The following is a 14,704-nucleotide window of genomic DNA, read 5'->3' on the forward strand; positions in this document are numbered from 1 at the left end:
ATATTGATCTACTTAATAATTATAAAGAAACTACAATATATATTTATATAATGTAATAGTTTCGTGTATCATACATAGTGCATATATACATATACACAACATTTAAAAATTAACATATATATTCTATGTTCTGATTTTTATATTCATCTTCACTTGGCCTATTAGGGAAAGGTAGCTAACAATTAGCACTCAGACTTTTGGGGTGGGACATGCTTGACAGCATGACCACCACATTTAAATTATCACTTGCTTTTCATCAAGTTCATTGTTTTTCATTTTAGGAGCAATATATGCTGGAAAAGAAAATTTTATGATTATCAGAAAACAGAAACATCCACTTGTTTAATCAGGGCATATTTTTCCTTCTCTATTTTGTCATGTTACTTATAATAAAAAGTCAAATGCTGGAACTAAAGTATAATCCCAAATATGTATTTTTAAAATTCATAAACGTGAAAAAAGTGTTATCAGTCTATTGCAAATTGAAACTGTACTTATTTCTTCTCTGGCTTGGCAGGTGTCTGACTTCCACTTAGGAATTTAGGAAACTCCCATCCAGGCTCACCATGCTGTAAGGTAGTCTGGGAAGGAAACCAAGAATTTCCCTTTTTGATAAGACTTTTATATGCTACAGATGGAGATGGGGGTTCCTTGACCCCCATTGGATAGAATCTAACCCTTCCTCATGTTCAGGTCTCTGATTTCCACAACTGGATCTGGGACATAGAATAAGGGATCCCAGATGCACAGCTGTCTCTCCTGGATGCCCCAGGCCCTGAGGCTTTGCTTTCACTTCTGACTGGAGCATCTGGCAAGCGAGAGACAGCTTGAGCATTTGCCTCCTTTTTGTTTGACTCTTGACCCCCAATGAATAAGATTCATCTGTGGTTCACAAAATCCCACCCTCACAAGGATGGGAGTGTGGGAAGAAATGAGAGGGGCAGAAGTCTCCACTACTCAATTGACACCAGCTTGACCTCGAAAGTATATTGGGCAACTTTCAGCCACCTGCTTGATAGTTTCAGGGGATGTAAAGAATGTTCCAACATTTCTATTCCCAGAAGAAAACTAAGCAGAGATGGAGGTTAATGGGGCTATGGAGCAGGCATCAAACACTTTCTTAGGGCAGGACATGCACACATCTATGAGTAGGATGTTTCCTTTTGACACTCCAGTCATTACTATGCCTGGATTCCTTTGTCCTTTCTCAGGCAACCAAAAGTCTGTTTCCCCAACCCCTCCCAATTCTAGCAAAGACAGAGATATAAGACTTAGAATTTATTTTTATAATTTTGAAAAAAATCAATGTTTGTGTTCTTCTGAGGTGTTACTTCTCCCAGGTAATGAGGTTCTGCCCACCACACTCCCCCATGGCTATTGTGTAAAATTTCCTAACAGGGCTCACTCAACAGACACTGGTTTAACCTCTGCCAGTTGGCAACTCCCTACAGGAGCCCAACAGAAACAAGAGCCTTGATTACATAACCTACAATCATTTTCAATAAGTGCCCTAATCCTGGTCTTTAAAAGCCTGTTCAGATTTTACTCAAACAGGACAAATATCAGAGCAAGCCCTATGAGGCTGAAAGACAGAAACTCATATAAAGTAAATGTGTTGAATTTTTACATTTCCTTCCACATTTTCTGTAGCAACAGTGGTTGAGGCACTCACTACCATGGTTCCTGGCCAAAGTCAAGTGTATCTGCTCCCTGGGTGAAAGTCTCCCACTGATAAGGAAATGTAAGTAGTTCCATTTCCATTGAATTAGAGGTTTAATTCCCTCTTCAGAAAGCTTAAAGCCAGAGCTGTCATCTTGTAGATGAGGAGACTAAGGCTAAGTGAGGAACTTGGGGCTGTTCCTTTGTCTGTTCTCCTCCCATGCCCTGTTCCTCTTCTGCTTTGTTCTGACCTTCAGCACACACCCTCCACCCTCTGCTCCACCTCTGGCTCCAGAATGACTGCTGCTTCAGGAGAACTTAGTGTCACTAACTCCTCTGAGAACTGGTCAGGCAGGATGGAATTCAGGATCACCCAGCACACACCACTTATTGGTAGATCTGGACCTCCTTGCCCTAGTCATCCCCTCCCCCAACAACTGTGACTTGAACATTTCCTCTTTAGAACCAATTATTTGAGTCCCTTCCATCACACCCCCAAGAAGTCACAGGAATAAGTGGTTGAGATTCAGTCATGTGGATTTCTGGTGGGTGCCTGGGGAAAGGGAGAAGTCAGGGTGCTTCACTTCTTTCTCTTGCTGTTTTGGGTGACATCTTGGATAGTGGCTGCCCCTCTCTCCTAGCTTCAGCTCTTATGGGACACTCCTGTCTCCATGGCCCCAACTTCTGTAACACAGACCCCATCAGATGCTCCAACAAGACCACATGCTTTGCTTAAGCTTCTTGCCCAGTGGCTAGAGAACTTTCTTAGAGGCAAGACAATAAATTGTTATTTATGGGCCAAGGCAAAATTGTGTATATTTTGCTGGTATTTGTCTATTTAAAATACCATCACTAAAAAATTTAAAATCATTCTTAGTTTATTACCTGGATAAAAACAGGTAATAGGCGTCTAGACCTGGCTCAAGTGCTTTTTTGCCAATGTCTGCTCTAGGCTTGGGTGTGGTGATGGTTCCCCACAGCAGCCAACATCTGCATTGCCTCTTGCTCCCCTTTATGATCACTCAATTCTTGTGCTCCTACTTCTCTGTGTAAACCTCAAGAAATCAACCACTTGGCATAGGTGCTCTTTTGGGGACCCTAACTGGTAGAGGTATGGACTTGTTCAAAATCAAATTCCATAATATGGAATTCCTACTCATTTCATAAATTTATTTTCTCTCTTTTTTATTGTCCAATTATTTACATAACTTTATAACTTGAGGGGAACAATTTCATACCTCCACATGGGACCATATTTCACTCACCCACCCAAGCTCCAGCACCGATGCCCTATTTATTAACTCCTCTCCCTTGTAAGGTCTTCACCACCCCCTCTGGTAATCAGTATATTTTTCACAGAGTCTAAGAATTATTTTTGCTGCTCTTTTGGCTATTTATTCTGTAAATGAGTGAAACTATGTGCTAAATGTCTTTTACTTTTTTCACTTATTTCACTTACTACAATCACCTCAGAATCCATCCAAAGAATATTGTTTTGTCTCCTTTAACAGCTGAATAGTATTACACTTGATCCAGTTGTCAGTCGATGGGCACTTAGCATGGTTCTCTGACGTGTCTCTGACTCAGCTATTGTGAATACGACTGCTATCATTTCACAAATGTGTTTGCTTTCAAAAATGCATTCACAAACATGCCTCAAGGGAATAAAGTAAGTCCCCACTCAAGCTCAGTTGACCGGGTACTTACTTACATATTAACTTTCCTGATTGACACCATTATTCAACAACAACAAACAAAACTAGAGGTCCAAAGGGTGCCTGCAAGCCAATGTCAAGAAGAAGCCACTTTAGATTCAACCTCAGAATCAGCTGCTGGCTGTGCTAAGATGGCAAAAAAGGCAGAAGAAACTGGAAATATTGCATTCAGTCCTCATACAGACCAAATCCTATCTAACATCCCTGGCAGAGGTGATGAAAAATTTGGCAAAACTGTTAAGCAAGGCTGGGTTGTAGACTCAAATTCTCATAGGAGGTGAGATGCGTATAACCATGCAAACGTGACAGGTTGCACCCCAAGCCTCACCCTTCCAACGTCTCCACCTTTGCTCAGGACACCACTGCCTCTTCTTTGGATAATGGCAGCTGTCTCCTAACTGGCCCCTCGCTTTACCTCTCCCCCAAGTCCCCCAAGTCGATCTATTTTTAGAGGTGTAAGTAAGATTATTTAAGAATATTATAAATTGCATGACTCCACTGTTTAAAGCCGGCAATGACTTCCTGTCCCACTTTAATATAATCTAAATTCCTTCTTAGCCCATAGATCCTACAGGATCCAGCTTCAGCTGCTTCTTTAGTTTCATCCCCTGCCTCCCTCCCTCCTCAGTCCAACCCAAAACACAGGTTTCTTTGGGGTTCTCAGACACTTCCCAATTTCAAACTTTCAGGCCTTAGCACTTGCTCTTCCTGCTTCCTGAACTTACCCCTCAGAGATCCTTGAGGTGTATATTCTGTTTGCCTGTCTCTCTCTTCCCCCTCGTCTCCACCCCTCTTAGTGCTTCCAGATCTGCATTCCTTTATCACTTCATCATGGAGATTTTTTCCCATGACTAATCTAACTATCGAGGTTTCTTCCACTACCCTTGTTATCATTTCATTTCCTCTCCTCTCATCATTGCCCATGCTGGTCCCTTTGCTTAAAATTTTCTTTTTTTCTTGTTACTGGATTAAATGCTATCTTTTTAGGGAGGAGCAACCATTAGTTGCTCACCAGTATCTCTCTGGCACTTAGCATTTCTGTATACAAGGACAGCTTGCATTCTTTTAGAAAAATGTACTGAAGTAACTTTGGCAGATAATATATAAATTTCAGGTGTGTGTCATTATATTTTAATATCTGTATATACTGTACCATGATCATCACCAAAGTCTAGTTTTCAACTATCTTCATATCACTAACTAATCCTCCTTGACCCATTCACAGCCACCTCCTCTTCTAGCAACCATCAATCTGTTCCCCATGTCTAAGAATTTGGTTTGTTTTATTTGTTCATTTGCAAAGATAGAATTCTGATGCAAGTATCCAAGATCTCTGCCAGAAGGTTTTCTTGGGCTGTAAGCCCTTGCTTAGTCTGCATGCAGTGCAGGGAGTTAACACCCGCAAGGGCAACTTTGATCATTGGCCAAAAGGAGTTGCATAATTACTGCATCATCTGGCTACAGAATCACCCTGAAGCACGCTACGCACATCTCCTTGAAGTCTCAGTTGCCCCAACAGCCCATGGGCTACCCTGTTCATTCATCCACTCTCTACTGGCTTTTCCATCCCTTCCTGGTGCTCCCAGGGATCATTTACCAAGAAAACTACAAATCCTTGTTTCAGCATGTGCTTCCAGGAGATCCCAAAGCAAGACATCCTAACACCTAATGTCCCACCACAACTCTCCTTTTGGGGAAGCGTTGCAACAAGTGTTTAACTTAATTATAAAGGTGAGGAGGGGACCAGTGGAATACAGTAGAGTAGATTAATTTGCCATTTATTTTTTTAAAATTTGAATCAGACCATGTGGTACCAGCAGTCAATGTGCATATTTCTATGATCTCTACAGACATCCCCTAATAAACTTAGTCCTCTTGCCATTGTAGGAATCTCCAAATAAGACTGTTTTTTACTTTGGTCTATAGCTGAACCATGAAGCCAGTTCTATGCACTAAATCCTGATAATAATTTCATACAATGAACACTAGATGTGTGCTATGCTGGGTTACACAAACAAATTGTATGACCTAATTAAAGAGTCACAGTCATAGTATGAGGAAAGTACCATTGTTATTTCCTTTTTGCAGTAAGGACGCCTTGACCCAGCGCAGTTATCACTTATCTTAACTATGAGGGAGCAGAACTTGGGTTTGAAGCCAGAGGTTTGGCTAGATTCACTGTTAACCACTCGGGTTACTCTACCTTCAAAATCTTCCCAACTCAGTACCATACAACACCAGGCTCTATCACATATAAAGTATACTTTATGGTGCACAACTTTAAAGTGAGATTCTGTAGTTGTAAAACTTCTAAATTTTCACCAAAAAAAAAAACCCTTCCATAATGAGAAACAATAAATGAATACTTAAGTGTAATTGCAAATACAGCATTTTCTGAGTAAAAGCTATAAAAAAAATTGCAGTCTTTAACATTTTCAGTTTTCCCAAATTGGCTTTTATGTTAAAAAAAAAATGTTTAACACCACTGCTCTAGGTTCTGGATCTTAGAGAAAAAAAATTCTTTCTGTCCAACAGAACTAACTTTACTAGATAATGGCCCAAACCCCACAGCTTTCTTGGCATCTACTTCTACCTGTCCTCTTATTCCAAAGAGTGGGAGAATCACAGAACAATAGCTGCAGGCATAAAGAAGATACTGGTACTTATCAAGCAGGACCAGCCACGTAGCACCAGTACAGCCTGCTTCAATGAGAAACACCCTTGTCAAAGTCTCTGTTTCAGTTTCTGAATCACAAGTATCAGATTCAGGAACTCGTTCTCACATCGCACTGCATCCAAAAGATCATGTGAGTGCCAGGGAGACTTCCCATACTGGCATTTGGGGAGCCTTTCATTCTCTCATGAATTTAAAAAGAAATAAAAAAAAATACAAGCTTGATAATAATACCTTCAAGGGCAACTCCAGTAATGTTGAAGAGTTAAGCAAGCTAATAAATATGAGATAGTTAGATATGTACACAACTTTTTGTTCTTTTTCTAAGTCAAGGTGACATTAGAAACTTCCACTATGTGGAAAAATACCTACTGCCAGATGTCCAGTCATTCACCAGCAGGTTATTCTCTCCCCTCTCTCCTCCCCACTTCTTGCCACACTCCCTCCCCTTACCCCTATGATGTTGTCAGAGTCTAAGGGCTTGTATTTTATTTTGTTGTATTTGCTTTTGCTTTGCTTTATATTCCACAAACCAATAAAATTGTATGGTATTATGATTTTTTTCAGAGAGAAAAATGACTTCACATAAGGGACCTCAACTTACAACCACAGAGAAATGTTCGCTGAACTGAATAAAGATACTGATCTTTTATTAAGCTGGTTATGTAATATGCAACATTGTATAATATGAGTTACCTACCTCCCTATCTGTTTACCTACCCACCCATTCAGTCCATCCACTGTCTATAATGTTGGTAATTCAAGCAATGCTAATATCTTTTGTTGGATTTCCCAGAAGCAGACACTGAGATCAAGAGTTCAGTGGGACTTGTCGTTGGAGGATTTTTCTCTGAAAACAGCAAATAGGGAAGTGGAGAATTGAGAAGAAAAGGGAAGGAAATAACAGGTGTGTTCAAGACTAGATTTCTACTTCAGGGAGAGTTATCCTGCTAGTATCTCCAGAGCAATACCGTGGGACATGTCTTGGAATTGTACTCCATGAGGGGTGAGGAAGTTGGTGTATTTACCCTCCTACTCACATTCATCATTGGATGATGAGACACTGATCCAATTCTCATCAATGTCTCTGTTCCAAGAGACATTAGCTCCCAAGAGACATTAACTCATTAACTCACCAACAGCTCTGACCTGTTCTGCATGATGACCACGTGAGCTCCTTGGCTACAGAAAACAGTCCTAAGGGCTTACTGTACAAAGTGTAGGCATAGATAGTGAGGGACAAGGAGACAGATGGGATGGCAGTGTCAATATAGTCAGTTAGTATAAACTAAAACAAAATCAGAATCATTAATACATGTAGCCATATATTCTGCTTTGTCACCTATTACCATGCTGGCAGCATTTCACAGCTTTAAGTTTTATTCGAGATACTGATTTTTTAATGAACACCTAGCATTCATTTTGTGGATGTACCAACATTTATTTCTCTACTTCCTTATTTACAGACACATAAGTTGTTGTTAATGTTGCAGGATTTAAAAGGACTCAACAATAAATACCTTTGTTCATGAGGTTATATAATGGAGTCACATACTTTCATATATTTATGAAAAGTAGCCATGAATATTTAGGAAACTAGCATTTTCTAAATTCACATTATCTCACAGTCAATAATCTGCTAAGGAAGATAAGTAGCTTCCTTCGGTCTGTCATTTACAGACTAATTGTTTTTGTTCAAATCACTTGGCATTAGGGTTTATTTTCTTCCTTGTGTTTGCAATAAATGGAATAGTTAGAGCTGAATGCTCTCATTTTATTTGGCATCGGATTGTGAAATACAAAGAGAAAATAAACTTTTTAATGATTTATTTCATCAACATCTTGCTAACCCAACTTCTTCAGAAACAAATGACTGCAACATAATCTGTTGTGGTTGCTTATTATTGAAATATTTCCCAAGAAGACAATGGTGCAACATTTCAAATTACCCAACTATATCATTGAAATTGTGTTTCTAGTAAAAGTGAGTCTATTTGGGATAGTATGACTGTCTTCCAGATCCACAAGAGTATGAGGAGAGAGGTTAATCTTAGTTCCTCAATAGCAGACAATAAATGTTGCACAGATGTGGTAAATAAAAATGACAAAACTTGTCTGGCTTTCTTCTAGACAGTGCTTTTTTAATAGCTGGTGATAGACCAAAGTTTTGAAGAAATATAACAGGACCATACAGCTGGGGAAGGCAACGTATGAGGCAGAGAAAAGGTTGAAAAAGAGCAGTTGGTGTCTCACCCTTGTCAAGAATAACTCTTTCACACTATGAGTGAGGTAATATTTGGAAGACAAAAGTCTACTGCTGAAAAAGCAATAGTCATCTTTACCTCAGAACCCAAGTAAAAAACTCTCAAATGAATGAGATCTCTCATGAGAGCCACTGTATTTATAAGTGGTAATACACATTTAATCCTATTTCTCTTGTTGTCTTTAGTTGGGTCAGTAATATGTCTTGGGAATAAAATGGAGAAGCCAAATGCTGGAAACTGTTGGCTTGAAGGTCAAATCATATATTTAACCAACGATTACATGGAATTAAATATCACTCTGTTCTCCCACCCCTGCCCCATCCCAGCAATTGACCTCCCATTAAGACAGGCTTCTTATTTACCAGCTTCCAGTTTTGAGAGACCAACGTGTGCTCAGTATTTGGTGACCTACTCCTTTAAAATCTTGAAAAGTTTATCTTCAAGTTATCTGTTCCTATCACAACTTTTGATGACAAAGTTGGAAGGACATTGCCTTCCAAACACTGCAAACATTGTAAGTCTGGACAGAATTAGGACAGCCTTAAAATTTTAAATTTAGGTATGAGGGAAGGAATTTAAAACTGAGGTCTCAATATTATAATTCCCAATATGGGCCACTTCTAGCAACTTTTTTAGAGGAATTCCAATTTGGGTCACAACTCCCAGGATATACATCCTTTTGTGGGGGTGGGGAGAAGTTATTGGGTTAGTATTTTATTTATTTTGTGTGCTCAGGCAGAATTCTTCAGGCCAAATGGCAATAGGAAGCTGCATCATTCTTTTAAGAAACTACAGAAGGTAGAAAGTGTCCTTACTATGAGTCTAGTGAGCATAAACCATCATTTCCTACCTGAAAGGGTAGGCGAATGCTATGTCAATGCTGAGGTTACTTTCCGTCTTGTTGACACAGTCCACACTCAGCCGAAGGCCTCCTGAATAGCCACCGCATGTTGCAAATGCAAAGATTGCAAAAAGCTGTGGAGAACAAGCAAATGGGTTAGTTAGCAAAAGGGGCAGTTATTAGGATGATGTTAAGCAATTGAGATGTATCAATAAGAGCTTAGTGTTTAGACTGAGAGAAGTTATGGCTCTTTTGAAGTATGGCATCATCTTTGGTTTGGGTTGAAAGATGAGGTCAGGATGATGACAGGGAGATGAGGAAATAAAATAACTGTTTGTTGGTATAGAGTTCTCAGATTTTAGAGTTTACAGACATAATCTCACACTGAAGATAGAAAGTAATGTATCCAGATATTAACATGGATGTCTCAGATGGGAAGAATCTTGGGTACCTCCTCCTTCCTTTTTTTTTGTTTATCTGTAGTGTCTGGGGAAAAAAGCATGTATTCTATTTTCAAATAATACAGTTCATTTCTTTTTTAAAAAAAAGATGTACTTATCTATGCAAAAAGAACTGGGGTATAGGCCAGAGGTGCAGGGGTGCTGAGAATTTACACCAGAGACAAAGTGGGGGAGCAGAACAGGCAGACTGACAAAGTACACTGCTGAGGGGAGCAACAGGTGAGACAGGAGAAGTCTTCTGCACCATGTGGGTCACCTCTCTGACCGGGGATGCTGAAGTGGCTGTGGCTAGCTTCATAGTGCTGCACTTTAACCTGTTGTGCCACTAGAGAGGGCCCAATATAGTTAATTTTTAAAGACATAGAGAATTCTAGTGCTACAGGCTAGAGGAAGAACAGCTGAATATCTAAGCACTATGCTGGGGCACAAGATCTCAATATGCGTCAGCCTCAAACATTCCTTGGAGTTTACATTGGTGTGTTAGTTCTTTCTAAATGAACTATTAAATTATTTAACTGACTACCAGTGAATGTCATAACCTACCCTTGTATAGATTATGGACCTGTAGGTGCCAGGTACTGAAAATTAGAAGCAAGAACTCAGAGACACCCCCCCAGGGGGGGAGGGAGGACTAAAGTGGCCAAAATGAAGGTCAAACTTTGTCCCCTTAGTCTGGCTAACTTAATGGGCTTTCTTGCTCATTCCTGAGACAAGTCAATCAGTTGAACTTATTAACCCTCATCCCTGCAGATATGCTCTAATTTCTTTTAATTCTGAAGTTCAACTTCTTTCTGCAGTGTGGGACCCTATAGGAACACAAGTTCTTTTTGCACTAGAGGAGTTATCATGTAAGGATTAAGGGCATAGGGACTGGTAAAGACCTCAGGAAGATTGCTTAATTTCCCTCTGCTTTGGTTTCTTTGTCAGGAGAATACCACTGACAATAACTCCTCTGGGTCATTTTATTATTGTGATAGGAGGTAGGAGGCAGACAGGTCATGTAACAGAGGGCTGCTGAGGGTGGCAATGCTGCAAGTGTATTCGGAAAGTTCAGAAGGTGAAATGAACATTATCCAGAACACCTGCTGTCTCTGCCTAATCAGTGGTGGAAGAAGTCACAGAACTGCTTGTCTCTACTGGCCATTTAACTTTAATAAGAAAAGATTGGCTAATGAGGGAACCTTCACAGGAAAAGCAATATTTGGTGGGTGATTTTGTGTGCAGTGGTTTCAAGTTATTAGTTTTTAAATTCAGTATTTTTAAAATGGAAACAACTTGACCAAAAGTTACAGTAGATGTAGTAAGCACAGAATGTGTGTGTATGTGTTAATGTGTTTAAAGCATTCTGGCACAGAAAAAGTACTCAATAAATGTTAACAAATGTTATTACTATAAATAAGCGTGGGCAAGCTCCTTGGTAAAATGTTCCATGTCATAAAATAGGAAATTCAGACTTAATCCCCAGCTAAATCTATTTTACCATCAGCCCCATAGAACCAACATCAGACAGTGCAGGAAATCTGGTATCTTTTTTGCTTTGTTTGGTTTTCTTCCTACTTTGCCTAACTGATGGGATTTAAGGAGGCATTCAGAAGTAATTCAAGCCCCTGAACAATCTAAGGATTGCACACACACTGCCAAGTCTCAAGGGAATCTGACCTTTACCCCTGTAGCACAGATTTATTTCTCATGCTGGAATACACCCTTTGTGCCAGCTCATAGCACTGCTAGGAACAAGGAAGGAGTACTTTTTTTTTTTTTAAAGATTTATTTATTTATTCATACAGAACTGGGGTGTACAGGCCAGAGGCTCAGGGGCGGTAAGAGGCTTCACCAGAGACAGAGTGGGAGACAGAACAGGCAGATCGATGAAGTACACTGCTGAGGGGAGCAGCAGGCAGGTCAAGAGAGGTCAGGCAGGTCAAGCGAGGTCTGCCATACCATGTGGACACCTCTGGGGCAGGCGGGAATCGAACTCATGCTGAAGTGGCTTTAGCTTCTCAGTGCAGTGCTTTAACCCGCTGTGCCACCAGGGAGGGCCAGGAAGGAGTACTTTTAATGGTTAAATGCTTCTATCTAGCCGCATAATACTGGACATCCAGTCCCTTCAGCCACAATGCTTTTAGTAAAGACATCTTCCAGATGAACAACATGACAGACCTGTGCTAGGGTTTTCCCTAGCCAAGTTGTCTTGCCTGTGAAAGAGATATCTTGTATGTAATTCCTTAGTTGTCAAAGAATTAAATAAGATGGTGAGTGTATTTCTGGTAGAAATATGTGTGGTGTTTAAAGTCTGGGGCAATATTCTGAAACGTGGAATCAGCAATGGAATGATCCATTTTGGCCACTACTGAGTACCTACTGGGGCCAGGTGTCATGCCCAGCACCTAACATAAGCAGTCATAGTTTCATAGTTTCTCTTAACAGCAATGGTGTGTGTGTGTGTGTGTGTGTGTGTGTGTGAAGCTTAACATTCCCACATTAAAGATGTGACAAAATAGCATAATGGCTCCATTTTAAAAAGTTCCTTGAAAGTTCCTGTACTGAGTTAGATTTGAAGTGTATGAAGACAAACCCTGTTAATTTCAAAGCCTGACGACTATAAAGAAACTACCCTTGGTTTTTCATTTTATACTAAGTGCTTTATATACAGTAAGGTATTATTAATAACACCTTATAATGAACTTAAGATGGAATGATAATTATGAATTTAACTAGTTCAAATTGTTAGCTGCAAGGAAAGAAAGTGTCAGACTATTGAAACCACATAGCCTGGTATTTCTTATTTTAACTTCTATTGAGCTCTGAAAATATAAGACATTGTTCTTGAGTTAAATATGACTCCTATGGGCTCTGGTTAAGTCTCCCTTCCCCACAGTCCTCACTGATTAAAGGGAAAACATACTGTGCAACCGATATAAAATTCACATGGGTTTCGTGAGGATTAAACAGATAATGTCTGTATAACACTGAAAGAATTGGATCCTGCTGAGTGAATAACTTATTACAGGGATGGTTGGTTCAGTATTTGGGGGAGTGAAATCAACTCATTCAGAATATATCAGGCAGTGGCCAGGTCCTGTAATTAGAATACATCACGACAGTGAAGAGAAGGGATTGGAGGATCTTGATAGGGTGGAGAGGGGTCAAATTATTTTGGGGTTGCAGAGAAGAATGGAATAGGAGGGAATGTCAGCAGTCTTCCCACAGATTCCATTTCCAGAAGTCCACTGCATGCAGGTGGCAGAGGGGAGTCAGGTAGACCTGTGTTTGAGTGCATTTCCTAGGGGTCAGACACTAACAGACATATTTAATTTCTCCAAACCTCATTCCCACATCTAATAAATCAGGGATAATTTATTGCTTCATCTAGTGGATGTATAATGATGTCCTTGCTATGTGCTAGCTGGTGGAGAACAAGAAGTTAAAAATGCAGATAAAATTCAAAATGAAGAAGGTCCCTACCCATCATGGAACTTAATGCTACATGGTGGAGATAGAAACAAAAAAATCACACACAAATAAAATAGACTAGCTTTACCTCAAATCACATAAAACAATTTGTAAGTACAGGAGTTGTATCTGAGGTTGGCACCTTTAAGCTAAGATCTTAAAGATGAAGGAGAGGAAGTCGCACAAAACAAGGGTTCTGGGTGAGGAAGTGCTCTGGGTGAAAGGAAAAGTTGGAGGAAAAGTTTGACAAATTCCAGCAATCAATGGTAGGCAAATGTGTCAGCTGGATATGGTAAGAAGTTGAAAATAACTGTATTTGCCTCACCTGATTTTGTCTACATTAGCTGAAAGAACACACATAAAACATCCACCTTGAGCTCTCCATAAGGATCAAAGTGTCTTCTTCTTCTCTCCACTATTACAGCTACTATACTACTGAAAAAAGTGAGAACTAGAGAGGAAAATTCAAATCAACTAGAGTAGCAATGGCATTAAGATTCTAAATTCCCTGTGTCTATTCTAATTAGCTCTGCAACAACAGGAAGAACAAATCTTGGCTGCCTGGGAAGTTGTTGACTGTCAAGTGGGTCAGTCTTCTTTATCCGGAAGAGCATCATGGAGCTTTAGTAGCTGAGCTGCTTTGTTTCTCCTGAGTGTCTCACCAAGATTTAAGTACAAGTCCACTAGACACAGGTGGGTGGATGGGTGCTCCTCTTTTCTTCCCTTCCTCCCTCCCTCTTTTCCTTCTTTGTTTCACTTGCAATGTGGTAGAGGATTTTAGAGGGAGGATCATAAAAAGACAGAAACTTCCTTAGCTTGACAACTGTTGCTTTGAGAGACCATCACCATTATCAAGGGTCAGGTTTGTGTGTCTTGTGAATGGGTGGCTCTGCAAAACTAATGTGGATCCCTAAGACAGACTTTATCTCCTTCTGGGAGATGAAGAGATAGAACAAACTTTCTGCTATGCAGCCCTGATGGAATAAGAATGGGGAGAGGGGAAGGGTCCTGAAGGTTAAAGAGAGAGAAGATCCTTGAGGGGACAATGTGCAGGGTGGAGAAGAGATGAGACACAAAAGCTAGAAGAGTGCTTTCCATCTGGGGTTTACACTAAGGACTACAGCCAAATTGACAAGAGATAGAAAGAACTGAGTTTATGTGTATCCATGTTCATATGCATAGCACTGTCTCCAAACTCTGGGCTCTGAGTGTTAATCTTCAGCCAACTCTGCCTTCTGTTAATGCAGTATCAATATACACATTAACCATTCTAAATATTAAGGGTACAACCCAGGGGTAAAAATCCACTTGCCCAATCAAGTGAGGTTGTAAGACCTCTGTGTTTCCATCTTTTCTTAAGCTCCTCCAACAAAGCAGGCATTTCACCCTTCCAGCACGTTAAAAGATAATCAATTTCATAACGATTGGTCCAATCATCCACAGCCCCTGAGTTCAGAAAACAAAAATAAATCTACAAAGAGTTTTCATTTCATACTGTCTTGGATGATCTATGACTCTGTTTTTCCTAACAACAACAACAACAAAAATATTCTCCAAATGGATAAAACTAGCCAGCAAATACCTTCCTTGTATGTGTCCTGATTAGAAATACATTCAGGTGAAAGAGAACGAAGCAC

General features: G+C 40.0%; 1 protein-coding gene across 1 annotated transcript in view; it reads right to left on the reverse strand.

Annotated features, from left to right (window-relative positions):
* SYNPR (synaptoporin) overlaps positions 1-14,704 on the reverse strand; it is a 135,346-nt gene that overhangs the window by 90,670 nt on the left and 29,972 nt on the right. The window contains exon 2 of the mRNA XM_004676009.2: positions 9,163-9,287. Coding sequence (XP_004676066.1) covers positions 9,163-9,287 — 125 coding nt within the window. The remainder of the gene's footprint in view (positions 1-9,162; positions 9,288-14,704) is intronic.

Source organism: Condylura cristata, unplaced genomic scaffold, assembly GCF_000260355.1.
Source record: "Condylura cristata isolate star-nosed mole 26May11 unplaced genomic scaffold, ConCri1.0 scaffold00004, whole genome shotgun sequence".
Classification (NCBI taxonomy): Eukaryota; Metazoa; Chordata; class Mammalia; order Eulipotyphla; family Talpidae; genus Condylura; species Condylura cristata.